General features: G+C 42.0%; 1 protein-coding gene across 1 annotated transcript in view; it reads right to left on the reverse strand.

Annotated features, from left to right (window-relative positions):
* The window catches only part of LOC114641657 (uncharacterized), an 80,380-nt gene that overhangs the window by 18,627 nt on the left and 43,866 nt on the right, over positions 1–17,887 (reverse strand). Inside the window, exons 7-8 of the mRNA XM_028790681.2 lie at positions 15,930–15,936; positions 3,986–4,151 (exon numbers count right to left, since the gene is read on the reverse strand). Coding sequence (XP_028646514.2) covers positions 3,986–4,151; positions 15,930–15,936 — 173 coding nt within the window. The remainder of the gene's footprint in view (positions 1–3,985; positions 4,152–15,929; positions 15,937–17,887) is intronic.

Raw genomic sequence — 17,887 nt, forward strand, 5'->3', positions numbered from 1 at the left:
AGGGTAAGTAGAGGGAAATACTACGATAATACAGGATGCTACTCCTCGATTTTAGTTCAGCGTTTCACACTGTAATCCCGGACAAGCTGGTACAAAAGCTTCATAATCTGGGTCTGTCCACATCGGTGTGTCTCTGGATCAGGAACTTTCTCACCAACAGGCCTCCGGTGGTTAGAATTGGAGATCGTACATCGGCCACGCTGGCTTTGAAGACAGGCACGCCACAGGGTTGTGTGCTCAGCCCAGCACTCTTCACGTTATTCACGCACGATTGCTCTGCCATCCGTGCCACAAATATGGTTGTGAAGCTAGCGCAGCGTTTCTCAACGTTTTAAGTATTTGCAACCCGAGTTTTCATTCGCGCCCCCCCCCCCCTAATGTTTTTTTTGAAAGGAGCCCACTAATACCAATTTGTTCTTTTTTAATTAATGAAATATCATAGATGCATATTTTATTATACCTACTTAACTTTTATCGACATTTATCTAACTCTATATTTTTTTTTCTAGTATCAGAATGTAGTTTAACTTAATTTGTTTTGGTTTCAATAGATGTATTGTTCATATTTTCAATTCTTGTTTTCACATCTTCGTGCCCCCCCCTAGGGGGGACCGCCCCACAGATAGAGAACCACTGAGTTAGCGGATGATCTGACCGTGGTGGGTCTCATATCAGACAATGATGAGACTCACAACAGAGAGGAGATACAACACCTAGCACCATGGTGCTCAGCCAACAACCTCATCTTGGACACCTGCAAGACCAATGAGGTCATTGTGGACAATAGGTGGTCCAGAAGAACAGAACATGCTCCTATGTTCATACATGTGTGTGGACAATATCAAGCTCGTGGGTATCCACATCACATCGGATCTGACCTGGTCTTTGAACACATCTCACCTGGTAAAGAAGGCCCAACAAAGACTCTTCTTCCTCAGGAAGATGAGACGTGCTGGATTCTCCTCTCGGCTGCTCACAAACTTCTACAGATCCGCTATAGAAAGCATTCTCTGTCCCAGTATGACAGTGTGGTACGCCAGCTGCACAGCACAGGGCAGGAAGGACTTGGCATGGGTGGTGAGAACAGCACAGGGGATTGTGGGAAGTCCTCTCCTAGACCTGGACTCTGTATATGCTGGAAGGGTGCAGAAGAAGGCCAAATGTATAGCTGTGGATCTCACCCAGCTGAGAAATGGACTGTTTGTACCACTGCCTTTGGGACAGCGGTACAGAAACATAAAAACACGTACCAGCAGACTGAAAGACAGCTGTGAAGTCCATCTGCTCCTGCTGGTAGCCACACATACATCGACCCCTAACCTGCCCCCCTGTAGACATGCACACGCACTTTCCCTCGTAATCCTCCCCTGCAGACCCTCGCACACAGATCAGTGGTCTCTGCAGGCGTACAACCTCAGGAAAAGTCTGGACTTGACGATGTCTTATTGCTGCTGTCTTTTATACTTCCATCCATCCATCCATTTTCCAACCTGCTGAATCTGAACACAGGGTCACGGGGGTCTGCTGGAGCCAATCCCAGCCAACACAGGGCACAAGGCAGGAACCAATCCCGGGCAGGGTGCCAACCCTCCACAGGACACACACAAACACACCAAGCACACACTAGGGCCAATTTAGAATCGCCAATCCACCTAACCTGCATGTCTTTGGACTGTGGGAGGAAACCCACGCAGACACGGGGAGAACATGCAAACTCCACGCAGGGAGGACCCGGGAAGCGAACCCAGGTCCCCAGGTCTCTCAACTGCGAGGCAGCAGCGCTACCCACTGTGCCGCCTCTTTTATACTTATTATGTTTATTATTTATAGTGTATTTTAAGTATTCTGCCTTGAAGCCGAGTCCTACCAACAAAAATTTTGTTATGTGTATGCATACTGACAATAAAGAATTCTATCTACTTTAGAATTATTTTCATTCATCCTGCGGCCCCCTTGAAAGTTGATTTTGGCTGAGCACCGCAGGTCAGTGCGAATGAGAGTGGAGGTCATTTCCCTACAGAATGTGCCTCACTTGGCCTTAACCCCTCTTTGTATTTTTAATAAGCAGCACATCCGTGAAGCTCCACATCCCTGAACGACTCGCTGACTGACAAGAACTGGTGGCTATCTGCAGACGACGGCCTCCACCAAGGCAGCAATCTCATGGCCCAGAGTTACAGAAGACCATTTAATAGTCAGAAAGGGGCGATGCTAGTGCGGACAGGTGACATTGGGATCCACGTCCTGTCCTGTCTCATGTCTTTTATCCTCCATCCTTCATTGTTGTTTACTAATCAATTCATATTGTGAAGTTGACCAGTGGTGTGCCAGATCTCCTAAATTACGTTGCTCCAAAAAATTAAAGGAACCCTTTGAAAACCCATCAGATCTCAATGGGAAAAAAATCCTGCTGGCTCTCTCTACTGCTATGGACGGATATGTTGATGTGTTAGGAACGAAACGATGGAAATAAAAATGATGAACCTACAGAGAGAGGACTGAATTCAAAGACACCCCAAAAATCAAAGGGGAAAAAAAATGAGGGGACAGGCAGGTGAGTCCATTTTGCCAAAATGTCATTGCAGAACTCCAAATCATACCCAGTAGTTTGTATGACCCACAACGTCAGGGCATGCTCCTAATGACTCGCAAAATGGCGAGCGTGAAGCCCCCCCCCGGAGAGAGTATATCATATATTACATAGTTTTACTGTCAAATAATGCAAAGAGTACGCGACACGTGTTTTGCCCTAATTCTGGGCTCATCAGGCGAACACACTCACTGCACACCTCTCAGGGATCGAACCTCGGACGTCAGACTGGCAGACCAACCACATGCGTTACCTGGTAGGTAACCACCCATACAATCAGATTGAGATTCAGACTACGAATGCAGTTTTTTTATTTTTAATAAATTTGTAAAAATCTCAAGTAAACTTTTTTCACGTCGTCATTATGGGGTGTTTTGTGCAGAATTCTGAGGAAAAAAATGAATTTAATCCATTTTGGAATAAGGCTGTAACATAAGAAAATGTGGAAAAAGTGATGCGCTGTGAATACTTTCCGGATGCACTGTATAGATATATAAATAAAAAAACACATTACACTCAAAGAAAAAAATTGCCTACACAAATGAAATGAATAAAGCAAGGACAGTAATTTAAGGTTTCTAGTAGAACAAGGAGTTAATCTCTGAGAGCAAAGTAATTTTTCTGCTTTGTATTAATCTTGAGTGTGTGTACTTATGATAACACCAGTTGTTGTGTCTTTGCTTATTTTTTTTGTAATATTGTCTTATGTGTTGTACTTCCCAGCTGCTAATAAAATTCCTTATGAGATAATAAAAACCTCCCATACCTAAAGGTGACACGTATAGAGTAACGTTTATTTTAATGATTTGTCTTTCCAATGCCTTTGCACAGAGATCTTCGGTATCAAGTAAATAATAATCTTTTCTAAAATCCTATTTATGTTTATTAAGGTGATCTCGTTACAATTTTTAATTTATTGGTTACCGAGCACATAGTACGCGGCCCAGTGTGATGTGAGATTCGGCTAAAAAGTGGCATTTTCGATACCGTTTAACCAAAGCTTTCTTTCCGCCGTCAGATACACGGCACCTTACTACAACGACAGTACACACCTGCAGCCTCACGGCGCTGAATTAACGACATCGCTGGGCTGGAGGAAACAGCGAGAATGCGGCCGCGCGTGCACGAAGGGCGGCATTTATCACGGCGCATGCGTGAAATCAAAACCACGAGAGACGGCGAGCAAAGATGCACGAGCACGAAGAGATCTGTTAACAATCACACTGTATTGCGCCTGCGCTAACTGAGATTGGGCACTCGATTCCACGAGGCACCGATTATCTTTACAACACCCCTCGAGATTACCGCCCACGTCGTCCTGCGCCCCTTTCCTCTTCTGTTCCATCCGGTATTCTCTCCGCGTCTCCCCCTCAAACTCGATGCTCTCGATCTTACCGACACTCTCCCTTTCGCCGCTCTTTTTTTCCTTGCTTCCAATTTTTCTCCTCCTCCTTCTTCTTCTTCTTCTGTTAGCCTTTGTCCCGGTTGTGCACGCACGTGCCCCGTCTAGCAGTCCGCCGGCGTAATCAAACAAAGAGAAACGAAGCGAGTCGTCCGCGAGCTACTCGGTGGAGAAAAAAGTAATGGCACTCGAGGAAACACTGCCATCTACTGGACCTTGGGAGGATTATTCAAACACGTTGCGAGTTTCCCTATTACATGGCAATTCATTTTGTGCTCAGACGGGCTCTTCATTTTGTTGCTTTTCTCAGTATTTCCAGATTCAATAGAGCAAGGCAAGACATAACCCTTTAGAAAAGTGCACTTTTAATAAATTCACCTTAGACATTTTCTCTTCACGTCCCAAATGGAAATGTGTCAGTGTTGTATGAAATCTGATGGTTAAACCTCTGCTGTTTGTTTTAAATAAAGAGACGACTTTTATCAGCACTTCGTAAATCGCTTTGAGAAGCCCTCCCTCCAGTCGACCCTCTTGATGAAAGCTTTGAGTCTTTCCCACATTTGTTTGGAGAAAACAACTCAGGTTTGGAGTCACCACCTCTCAAAATTCCATTTTTTTTCCCGATTTTATTTCCAGTTAGATTCCAACTGATAATCAGCCAGCCAATCAGGGCAGTGGCCGATGGTACTCAGAGCCACACCCATAAATGTTAGGGGTGTCAAGTTGAGGGATCTCAGAGGCTGCAAGCTTTCTTAACACCCCACCTCTTACTGCTGTTTATGGCAGCGGTTCTCAAACTATGAGGCAGTAACAAAAAAGGGGGTGCAAATATTGCCATATGTGTGTAATTTCGCTATTCGTAGGAAAATTTTAAACTTGTAGCGGCTTATCAGCAGCAAAAAATATAGGAATAAATTTTATTAGGGTTTCAAAAAAACGTTAGGGGGACGCGATTAAAACTGTTATGAAACATTGGGTCGCAAATACTTAAAGGTTGAGAAACGCTGCTTTATGGGATCTGCTTCTTTTGCCTTTTAAATTTTTAGAGTGCTTGTTTTCTAATGAGACATTCCAAGACAGCCTGGGGGCTCTCAAACTCCAATCCAGCGAGCTACTGTTTTAGCTCCCACTAATTTCTCCACTGGAATGTCAATTCCTGTTTTTAATATAGCACACTGCCTAATTGAGTTTTCAATCTCCAAAATCAGATCTCATCTGGCTACAAATGTTTTGTATTGTGAAACAGATGTGGGTGTAAATAGAATCAAGTTACCTGTTTTTCTGTTTGCTTAAAAAATAGGTACACAGTGGGGAAAAAAGCATGAAATATCAATTTTAATCTCAAAATTTCCACTTTGATAATGTAGTTTATTTTGTTATTAAAGTAGAACATCATAAACTTCATCTTAAAATCATTTAATATACTAGTTTCTCAAATCCTACCGTAACTAAAGTAGCACGTTAAATGCTTTATTTTGTATTTGATCTTCTATGTGCTCTGTGTGTGTGAATCACTACCTGCTTCTTAAACGGGCTTTCTCTTCCTCCGACAGGACACAGAATTCATTACAGCTCTCTGAATAATTAAAATACTGAGATGTATACCTGAAATCATTTTCATGATGATAGGAGTTAAAGCATGTTATTAAACATGGGAACACGGTGGCGCAGTGCTTGTTCCTGTCTCACGCAAGATGCTTGCTGCGCCATGTGCGACCTTCAATGAAATGCTTTATCACAGCAGTATTGTCTCTCTCAAACGTACTAACCTCCAATTCCTGTCCTTACTTTTCTTTCTCCAAATACCCAATCGCCACACAATCAGCTCTGTAATAGACGTGAAGCCATCTGTAAGCTTAGAACGCTGATTCTTCAAAACTTTTAAGGAACATTGAAATATCTTGTAGTACATGTTTAATTATTCTATCCATCTGTCTTTCCAGTGTCGCGTCAGCACCAGCAAGAATACAACACAAGGCAGGAACAAACCGTGAACGAAGCTCAAGCTCACTAGCGCTGCGGTACCGTGTAGTTTAAGTTAAAGTTTTATCTGTATAATGTAATAAACATATTTTGATGCATTTCATCTTAAAAATGATATCATCATCATATGTAAATACGCGCTTTATAAACTGGCTCAGGTTGTGCAATATTATAACTGTATCACAAGTTTACAATGAGGTAATTGTACTTATAAGATCAAACAGTTCTACTAGGAGCACTTGATGGACTGATTGAGTGCGTTTAGAGTTCTTGGGATGAAACTGTTTCTGAACCGCGAGGTCTGTACAGGAAAGGCTGTGAAGTGTTTGCCATGTGAGAGCAGTTCAAATAAACAGCATGGCTGAGGCAGCGTGTGCTTGATGCTGCATACCGATAATTGTCTTTCCGATCAGCTGCTGTAGATCTGTGATTCACACTCAGATACAGTGATGTATATACTCCAAGTGGTGCAGTGAGAGTAATATGGAAAAAGATGATCCGCTGTGGCAACACCTAACAGGGGCAGCTGAAAGAAGAAGAAGAAGAAGGTGCAGTGAGAGTAACAACGCTAAAGCAGTTATGATATTTGGAATAGTTTGACCATTCCGTGGACCATTATATTGTTACTGTGTAGCGGGGCCACATAGTTAGTGTTAAATGTCAGTTCTGAGTGCATCTCGTTTCATTGTCCCGTTTGCTGTTTGTATGTGTATCAGTTAATGCCGTCCCCCTTCGATGGAAGGAGACCACAGCCGCAAACCTGGAAAACACCTGTTCTTAATTAATCAATTACTGCCGTCATAGGACTATTTAAGCCAGCAGGAGGAGAAGGAGAGAGAAAGGAGACCATTTTGTTTCAACCACGTTTCAGCTTACTTGCTGTTTTTTCACATTGCGCCTTTTCACCAGTTTGCTTTTCATTTTGCCGGACTGTCTTTCAACCTCCATCTGCTGAGACCCCGGGGTCGATTTGCCATCCACCATACGCCGAGGAATCACGGTGAGGTTGCTCCAATCTCCGGGAAAATCAAATAACGCATTTACCGCTAGTTCAGTCATCCGTATTCAGGAGAGTTTTTATAACCGGACTCAAGTTCACAATCATTCAGTTTATCAGTCATTCTTGTTATTCGTGTTGTGTGTTATATGTTACAGGGGCAAGGGAGGGTTTTTGTTGTATTTATATTTGGTGATGTCTTGTTGTTGCTGGGGTGGAGGGATATTTATATTTATATCTGTTTTCTATTTTTTGCATGTCTTGTTTCATTTAATACATTTAATCCGTTTAATTTTACATCCTGCTTTTGTGTGCTTATATTTACACCGTCGATTGTGGGGAAAAGTTTAATTGGTTAGAAGTACGGCTTGATAGTTAGATTATTTCTCAGTAAATTATCCAGGCCACGGGTCTTGGAGGTGTAGCTGCCGGCTGGGTAAAGGGGTCGGCTGTTAAAACTGGTTAATTACAATCAGATGCCTTAAACTAATAAACAATAATTTCAGTGTATTTATAAAGCCATGTCAGGGATGTGGATCTAAAAAAGAAAGGGAAACCACACAGGAACAGTAGCAGTGCTTTGACGCTGAGTGCCGCCAGTCTGCAAAACCGAATAGAGAACTTGCGTACGCCAGGGTATAAGCTACCGTGGAAATGTGCGTGGCTTTACGCCAAGTTTAGGTTTTATATATCGCAATTTGAACGTGGAAATGTTCTTACGCAACATGTTTGTGCGTACGCACCTTTTATACATGAGGCCCCTGGACATCGATTTCTCCTTGGAAAAAAAAAAAAAACGTTTTGCCATTTATTTAAGCGGCTCCCTCAGTTCTTGATGTCAATGGCTTATTTCCGAGTATTTAAGATGTTTTTTTTTTTAAAAAAAGCTTACATACTACAGTATTCTGTCTCTTCACCAGTGATAACGCCAACAACACTTCAGAGTCCCAAGTTTGGACTGAATGGCTGTTCGTTTGAGCCCACTGTTATTCTGCCACATACACACATTTCAAGAGTCACCTGAAAGGAACAGCATGAATGCTTTTGAGCGGTGGGAGCAGACTGGAGTCAAAATGAAAAAAAATGTAAACACCGGGAATATGCAAATGATATGCATTTGTTCTAAAGAAATAAAAAAAAAAATCAATACTCATTTCAAAATTTGTGTAAAACCACCCGTTTTTGCTTGTTACCTCTTCCTTTTAAAACAGCTTTCATGTGTAACAGCGAGTTTGTTCCCAAGGTGTCCGAGTGCCATTGCTATAAGCTGTCACTGTCACACAAATTTAGTCAAGACGCCAGTGACTCAGATACGCACAACGTGTTACTTCTAGTCTGACGTCTGTGGATTTAAGCAACAATACTGATATGTTTGATGAATTTAATAAGTTAGGTCTATCAGTTTTAGACTCTGTTGCCCACCTGCGGCCGTCTGGGTTTGCTCCATACTGCAAGGTTTCTTAAGGAAGCCACTTGAACCCAGTCGAGCTTTTAGTTACAGGGCCCCTAAACTGTGGAATGGTCTGCCTGCTCCTATAAGAGATGCCCCTTCGGTCTCAGCTTTTAAATCTCACTACTTCAGTTTAGCACACCCTGACTAGAGCTGCTGATTAACTGTGCAGACTGCATCTCTGTTGTTAGTCATTAGCACTAAAACATAAGTAACATCCATCCATTTTCCAACCCGCTGAATCCGAACACAGGGTCACGGGGGTCTGCTGGAGCCAATCCCAGCCAACACAGGGCACAAGGCAGGAACCAATCCCGGGCAGGGTGCCAACCTACCGCAGGACACACACAAACACACCCACACACCAAGCACACACTAGGGCCAATTTAGAATCGTCAATCCACCTAACCCGCATGTCTTTGGACTGTGGGAGGAAACCGGAGCGCCCGGAGGAAACCCACGCAGACACGGGGAGAACATGCAAACACCATGCAGGGTGGACCCGGGAAGCGAACCCAGGTCCCCAGGTCTCCCAACTGCGAGGCAGCAGCGCTACCCACTGCGCCACTGTGCCGCCCTACATAAGTAACATGATAGTTAGAATTTGATACTAACCCTCACTTATTCTGTTTCTCTTCTCGGTACTCAAATGTGGCACTTGGTGCCACGGCCCACCTGTCAAGTTGTTTTGCCTGCCTAAGGTAAAGTCATCCCTGATGGAGGAATCGTCGGGTAGAGGGGTCCTTTAATCGGATTGGCTGGCCCAGCGCTGGCCAAATGGCGGAGGCAACTTGATGGCTGAGGTCTCCAGGACTCTGAACAAATCCAAATCATATTATGTGATATCATCTACTGTTAAATTCTACTCCGTACTTGTAAAATTTTTATTTTTATACTGTATTGAGGATTTGTTCTGTTCTGTTCTGTTCTGTGTATTGTATTGTATTGACCCCCCTTCTTTTTGACACCCACTGCACGTCCAACCTACCTGGAAAGGGGTCTCTCTTTCAAACTGCTTTTCCGGAGGTTTCTTCCATTTTTTCCCTACAAGGGTTTTTTTCGGGAGTTTTCCTTGTCTTCTTAGAGAGTCAAGGCTGGGGGGCTGTCAAGAGGCAGGGCCTGTTAAAGCCCATTGCGGCACTTCTTGTGTGATTTTGGGCTATACGAAAAATAAACTGTATTGTATTGTATCGTATTGTACCCGAGGAAAAACCGAGCAAATGACGACATGCGCAGTCAGAAAGGGGTGGGTGCAAAATGCTGAAATGCTTTTATTAAAACGAACAAAAAAAGTATCCAAAGTGCAGTGCTTGAAACATAGTTAATAAATAATCCGATATAAACCAAGTGCCAGAATATGGCATAAAGCCCAAATAAATAATCCATTAAAACGAGATCAAAACCCAAGACAGGAAACGGTTGTAAAAAGTCACAATCCCGGGTGCATCCTTTTAACATCTCGACGTCTCCTCTGCTTATCCCAGGTGGCAGCCTGCAGCTAAAGAAGACTGGCACCGTCAACTTTTGGGTTCGGGTCCACAGGCTTCTGGCAGGACGCTTGGCCTTCGCTCCTCCGACTCCCGCTGCTGCTCTCCTCTTACGAGAAAACCCCAAGCAGAGGATCTCTTCACCTTCCTCATGACGCTCAGCCAAAGTTACCCTCGTCAGATCTCTCGAGCATCAACCATTCTGGTCTGTTTTTGCTTTTCTGATTTGTTTTTGCACGATTTAATGTTTTTTTGCACATTGCATTTCATGACCACCACCCGGCTGCCTGCCCATTTCGAACGCTCGCTGCTCTCTCCTGATCCCGCAGTCTCCGTCCCTCTATTCTCTCTTTTTCACTCATTTCGCCCTGCAGGCTCTCTTATGGCAAGTCGTTTAAACATTTAATCGCTTTAATTTGATATCTGCTTTCAAAACGTTGAGATCATCAGTTTTAAATTTGATATCGGGCTTTTAAAATTTGATATCAAGTTTAAAAAAAAAACAGATATCAATAAAGAGAGCTAAAATGCTAATATATGCTGATTTTAAACGCTCATATTTTGTCTTTTTGATATCATGTTTATGAAATTTGACACCAGGCTTGTAAATTTTGATATCAAGTTTTTAAAGTTTAATATCGCGATTTTAAAATCTGATCAAGTGGCAATCAACTTTGGAGCGGCGCGTGCACGCTCACACGGGCACATGGACCCACTACCGGAACTTCCGATTAATTTTTCAAATCGCGTTTCGTCACTGACCTTTTATCTTGCCGCGCTGCAAAACACGCCTATGTCAAACAGCATAAACATTCTCTGGATCAATGAAGAGATTTGTGATTTAAGAAGAAAACATAGGAGAGCTGAAAGAACCTGGAAATCCACTAAATTGTTCATTACGTGCTTCTAAAAGCGATAATAAGACGGTCCAGGGCAGCATATTTATTGAATCTTGTTAATTTTAATAAGCAAAATCCAATATTGTTATTCAAGTTATTATTAGCGACCTTGTCAGCCGTAGCATGCTAACCGAGGTTACCTGCCCTGTTATCTGTGCTCAGTTTTTGCTAGTAAAGTAAATGAGTTTAACTCAGCGTTTCTCAACCTTTAAGTATTTGTGACCCGAGTTTTCATAACAGTTTTTATCGCGCCCCCCCTAAGGTTTTTTTTTAAAAGGAGCCCACTAATACCAATTTGTTCTTTTTTAATTAATGATATATCATAGATGCATATTTTATTATACCTACTTAACTTTTATCGACATTTATCTAACTCTATATTTATTTTTCTAGTATCAGAATGTAGTTTAAGTTAATTTGTTTTGGTTTCAATAGATGTATTTTTCATATTTTTGATTCTTGTTTTCTTTTTTTCACATCTTCGCACCCCCCTTTTTGTTACGTCGCGCCCCACAGTTTGAGAACCGCTGGTTTAGGGCACCAATTGTATGCTCTTGAGTTCCTGTAGACCTGTCAGTGAGCAGTGGGAGTATTTTTCGTACGTGGATTACTTGTTTAGCCGGATGTAATTGTTGTCGATTTGGCCTGATCCTGGATCTGTCGGTTTTTTGAAACTCTTGCTGGATGTGTTGTCATAGCAACACATCCAAATCCGCAAACCTGCTCGGAGCAGGTATGTTCTGCATAAACAAGGATTAGTTTACACACGTGATCAGTGACGGTGCGTGGAAGTCATCCAGTCATGGCTTCGCCGTTCATGAATGAGCGACCAATTGATATCAGTGTGCAAATTATACGAAGAGAATTTCATATACAGAAGGGTTTGCGCAATCGGCAAGATCCTTTATTGCTCCCGGAGGAAATTCTTTTCAAAAAATACCGCTTTAGCCGAGGGGGAATATTGTACCTCAAAGATTTATTAGCTCTGTATATTCGAAGTCAAACTCGGTGAAGTCGGGCTCTCACAACCACACAGACAGTAGGCATTGCTTTGAGTTTTTTTTTACAAGCGGCACTTTTTTATATACTGTAGGCGATGTGGAAAATCAACTAAAAGTGCAGTTTGCCAGGCAATTCGTAAAGTCTGTTCGGCTCTGAAACATTTCCTTCAGGTTTTCATAGTGTTTCCTGGACACCTGCGTGTGCAGACAATAAAAGAGGCGTTTCATGCCATTGCAGGTAGGTAATACACAGGCTAAAACACCCACAGTTCTGTGAAGAATCTCACAATCAGCCTAACATTCTCATTACCAGGATTTCCAAATGTGATTGGGGAACATGGGACTGATCAGAGTGGAGTTTGATCAAACATTATTTGGAAAATGTACCTCTCCTCCTGATGAACAATCAGGCAAAGTGTCTTCATCAAATATTTGACCTTCGTCAATATCTCGTTGGTCAGACACAGGTTCAAGGGATATGACATTCCCTGCAACTGACCCAACAATAAAAGAGGGCTATATGGAACATACCTATGGCACACATGGAGGACAAATCTATGCAATGACCATCCTTTACCTGAAATGAAGTGACCACTGCATCCTGCCACTGGTTCTGAGAAGGAGTTTCCCCCTGGAATGCCCTCACAAACAGGGCGATGGGCATTTTGCTGGAGAGCCAACTCTTCTGCAGGGGTTAGGTCTGGACCGCGTGGACCTCCACCTGTTTTTTGCTTGTCTGCCTTCTTATTAGCTTTACAATTAATGTTTTTTATATTATATATGATTCTTCATGTCAACAATTCTTTAAATAGTTATATACCAATATTTACCAGTTTGAAGTATATTCTTGTACTTCACTTTAACCTGTTCCCATGTTCTCCATGTGCTCACGTCTGATCTGGTATTATGACATATTAAATAATAATTAATCTGACATATAGGGAATGAAACGCTGCGTTCAGTAAGTACAATGCACACTACTTAGCGTTTAATTTGTCAGTCACTTTTTGCCAGCCGTCTTTTCTGGTTTGGGCTGCTTTTGCAGTGTTACCCCTCGTGCATATTAAATCTTGAAATTCTTCATGTCCTTCAAATAAAAGGTCTTGTGCCGCGTGTGTGAAAAAAAAAAAATGCGCCCGTTCTTTCATCATTTTGTTACAGCCTATCAAAGACTCGCTGATCATTTTTTCTAGACTCGATATATACGGGCTTTTCAATCAGTGCGGGCGCGCGCAAACATCTCGTATGATTAGATCCAGCTCGACTAATCAAATACACGGCTGCGTTTGAAAAACCAACTTATCTGGATGAGTGTCACCGGCATTAACTTATCCAAGATGAGGCACCTGATCTCGGATGATTTAAGCGACGTACGGAAAATACCCCCCATGAACTTGCTGAACTCCTGGGTCAGCTTAAAACTTTATCTAATGCAGGGGTCCTCAATCACGGTCCTGGAGGGCCGCAGTGGCTGCAGGTTTTTGCTCCAACCCAATTGCTTAATAAGAAGCCCTTATTGCTCAAGTAACACTTCAGCTTCACTTTAGTTGTCTCGCTCGTTAAGATTTTGAACCCTTATTGCTTATTTTAGTCTTAAACAGCTGTATTCTTGTTTTTTAATTGCTCCTAATTAGAAATAACATGCAAATGACAAAAGAGACCAGCATTTCTTGTTGCCATTTACACCTGTGTGTATTTATCAGGCACTATTGGGTTAAATTAAATACTTGGAAGGAAACTGAAGAGGAAAAAGTGAAGGAATAAGAGTTACTCCTCCATTTTAGCCTTCAAATCATTTAGATCATGGGTGTCGAACTCTGGTCCTCGAGGGCCGCAGTGGCTGCATGTTTTTATTCTAAGCATCTTCTTCATTAGTGAGCTATTTTTACTGTTAATTAACTTGCTTTGCTTTAGTTTTAATTAACTTGACTCAGGCCTCTTAGTTGTCTCTTTTTCCTTAATTAGTAGCCAAACAATAATGAGACACAAAACAAGCCGCCACATGACCAGCTCACCTGTGCCCAACACATAATCCTCTTTAATAAAACCCCTGTGTACGTCCAGTGTCCATGTGTGTGTGTCTTCTGGTGAAGTGTGCATGCGCGGGGCACGGTGCGATGCTTCAAAGGCCGCCTGACGCGTCACACAAGACAGAGAGGGCGGGACCTATAAAATATCGCGTGGCAGATCCAATCAGATTTTGATAAATGAGGTAAGACTTAAAACATAAAACACGAAAAATCCAATCGGGTTCTGAGACGTGGAAACCAGCTTCCCCATTGCTGTGCAAGTGTTCGCTCTCAGGATGTCAGATTTGCGATTAAGAAGCCTGGCCCGGTAAAGTATAAAGTGTCAGTCGTTGAAGGGGTTTTCCTAAATATACGAATTTTCATGATATTACAATTACTTTTAAAAGTGGATTTATTTTCGCGCACATTAAATCAATTGCTGGGGAGAATCTGCTGATTGCCCACTGTTGTGACAGACAATTAAATGCATATTAACGGACAGCAAAGCCAGTATTACTGTCAGAGAAAATTACAGGCATTTTACGGGAAAAATGTAATGAGGTAAAAGGTCCCATGCCATTTAATATAGACTGTTCCTACTAATGTTTATGGACTACTGTTCTAGCGCCCGTTATTGTAACGGGCTTAATGTCTAGTATCTAATAATAAAGAAAGGTGAAGGTCTCAGCAAGGTTGATCTCTCAGGTCACCAAAACATTTTGACGGTGTTCTTAGAAAAAACAGAAAAACCAACAAATTTGGAAATGTCTGCTGTGTCAGAATGAGAGCAGCAACAAGCCATTGAATTAAATAACGGGCTTAATTAACAGCAAGAGTCAGCTTCTCATTAAGAGACTGTTTGGAATGAAATTGGTTGGAGTTTGAAATCCCAGTTCCCATTTGTTGGCTCGTTTCACATCTTGTTTCTGTTTGGCTGCCATTTAATGAAGAAACAAATCAATTCAGAGGACTGAATCCTTAAAAACAGGACCAGTGAAAACTGGTCGCTGATTAGGAAAAGGGTTAGAATGAAAACCTGCAGCCACTGTGGCCCTCCAGGCCCGGAGTTCGACACTCCTGATTTAGATGATAGCCTTAGAAAGGGAAAGAAAATCCAGGATATAAGAATTATCTGACATAACAGAGTTAAAGCGCTGACAATCCATGAAATTAAATTATTGGCAAGAATTGCTTTCTTATTAAGCAACCAGGTTAGAACAAAAACCTGCAGCCACGGCGGCCCTCCAGGACTGTGATTAAGGACCCCTGATCTAGTGCTGGGGGTTGCCAACTCCGAGTTCTGGAGGACCGCCGTGCCTGCAGGTTTTCATTCTCAACCTTTTCTTAGTTAGTGACCTGTTTTTGCTGCTAATTAACTCCTTTTACATTCCTTTTAACTGACTTGCTCGTGAAGATTCAGACCCCTTAATTCAGGGATCTCAAACTCCGGTCCTGGAGGACCACCATGGCTGCAGGTTTTCATTCTCACCCTTTTCTTAGTTAGTGACCCGTTTTTGCTGTTAATTAACTCCTTTTACATTCCTTTTAACTGACTTGCTCGTGAAGATTCAGACCCCTTAATTCAGGGATCTCAAACTCCGGTCCTGGAGGACCACCATGGCTGCAGGTTTTCATTCTCACCCTTTTCTTAATGAGTGACATGTTTTTGCTGCTAATTAACTCCTTTTACATTCTTTTTAATTGACTTGCTCTTGAATACTCAGACCCCTTAATTCAGGGATCTCAAACACCTGTCCTGGAGGACCACCATGGCTGCAGGTTTTCATTCTCACCCTTTTCTTAGTTAGTGACCTGTTTTTGCTGTTAATTAACTCCTTTTACATTCCTTTTAATTGACTTGCTCTTGAAGACAGACCCCTTAATTTAGGGATCTCAAACGCCGGTCCTGGAGGACCACCATGGCTGCAGGTTTTCATTCTCACCCTTTTCTTAGTTAGTGACCCGTTATTGCTGCTAATTAACTCCTTTTACATTCCTTTTAATTGACTTGCTCTTGAAGACTCAGACTCCTTCATTGTTTCTTTTTCCTTAATTAGCAGCCAAACAATAATGAGATACGAAATGAACCAAAAAAATCTGGTGACCATCACAGAATATCTGAAAAGAAAGAAAGATGAAGGAGTCATGAATGTCAATCTGCTCAGGTCCACCAAACATTTTAACATTGCTCTTAGAAAAGAGAAAATCAAGAATTTCAGAAATGTCTGCTAATGCACCACGGTGAATCTTGTTAATTAATAACAAGAATCGGCGCCTCATTAAGCAGCTGGTTGAGGTGAAATTGGTTGGAGTTTGAGGCCCTGAATTAGTCACTTCACATTTCATCTCGGTTTGGGTGCCATTTAAGGAAAGAAATGAAGCAATTCAGAGGAATGATAAAAAGAAATTCAGGGGAACAAGCTGACTGCACCACCATCTTGGATCAGTCTGAAGAAGACTCCCATCTAAATAAGACATCATGTATTATTTTCTTTTGTCAAACACAATATATAGGAGTCACTATGGTGCCCCAAACCCAATTACATGTCTCTTTGTTTCTATTTTATGGTCCATACTGAAATCCATCCATCCATTTTCCAACCCGCTGAATCCGAACACAGGGTCACGGGGGTCCGCTGGAGCCAATCCCAGGCAGGGTGCCAACCCACCACAGGACACACACAAACACACCAAGCACACACTAGGGCGAACATAGAATCGCCAATCCACCTAACCTGCATGTCTTTGGACTGTGGGAGGAAACCGGAGCGCCGGAGGAAACCCATGCAGACACGGGGAGAACATGCAAACTCCACTCAGGGAGGACCTGGGAAGCACTGAAATCCAGTAAAAATGAAATTAAAAGTTTAAATGACAGATTTTGGCATGAATGTACAGTAGAATGGTGGATGGTGTCAAATGCTGCACTTAAGTCCAACAACCTAATTACAGTGGAGTTTCCTTCATCAGAGGATATCAGAATGTCATTTACAACCCGTGTTAGTGCCGTTTCTGTACTATGACCAGTGCGAAAACCAGACTGGAATTTCTCAAATAAATTGTAATGCGTAAGATGTGACTGAAGCTGACTGGTGACTTCTTTTTCTAGTATTTTAGAGAGAAACGGTAAATTTGAAACAGGCCTATAATTATTTAGTATATGTGGGTCAAGGTCTGACTTTTTAAGTAATGGTTTAATGACTGACACTTTTAGTGCATCTGGTACTGTGCCATGCAATAATGAACTATTGATAATGTTTAGGATAGGCGCTGCAAGAACATCCATTGCACTTTTTACTAGTTTTGTTGGCACTGGATCTAGGGAACAAGTAGTGGGCTTCATTTTAGAAATTAAACTTAAGACTTCCTGCTCAGTTACAGGATTAAAATTACTAAAGTGCTGAGTGCAACGTGAGACAGGGTCTGCTAAGCTAGTATTTGGTTTGTACTGTGATGCAGAGATCTGGGATCTTATATTTTTAATTTTCTCATTGAAGAAGTTCATAAAGTCTGTACTGCTAATGTCTGTTGGTATTTTGCACTGTTGATCTGAATTTCCATTTGTTAATTTAGCCACTGTTCTAAACAGTACCCGAGGATTTTTATTATTGCTATCTAATAATTTAGAATAATATTCTGACCGAGCTTTAAAGAGGGCTTTTTTATATTTATTAACACTCTCTGTCCATGCAATTTGAAAGACCTGTAGCTTTGTTGTTCTCCATCTGCGTTCCAGTTTTCGACACTCTAATTTAAGAGCTCGAGTGTTTTCATTAAACCAGGGAGAGTTTCTATGTGCTTTGATCACTTTTGTTTTAAGGGGAGCCACTGTGTCCAGAGCATCTCTCAAGGTCACATTATAATGTGATGTTAGCTCATCTAAATTGTTTTCCGTGTTTACATTTGATGTTAACTGATCTGAATGGTTTTCCTCAGTTACACTCGACTTACTCAAAGTATCTATAAATTTTGAAGCAGAATTACAATCTAGATGTCGCACTGTCTTTGTTTTAATCTGGGAGTGTGTTGGCAAGGGCAGGACTAAATCAAATGTAATTAAGTAATGATC

The sequence above is a fragment of the Erpetoichthys calabaricus genome, chromosome 5 (genome assembly GCF_900747795.2).
Source record: "Erpetoichthys calabaricus chromosome 5, fErpCal1.3, whole genome shotgun sequence".
Taxonomy (NCBI): domain Eukaryota; kingdom Metazoa; phylum Chordata; class Cladistia; order Polypteriformes; family Polypteridae; genus Erpetoichthys; species Erpetoichthys calabaricus.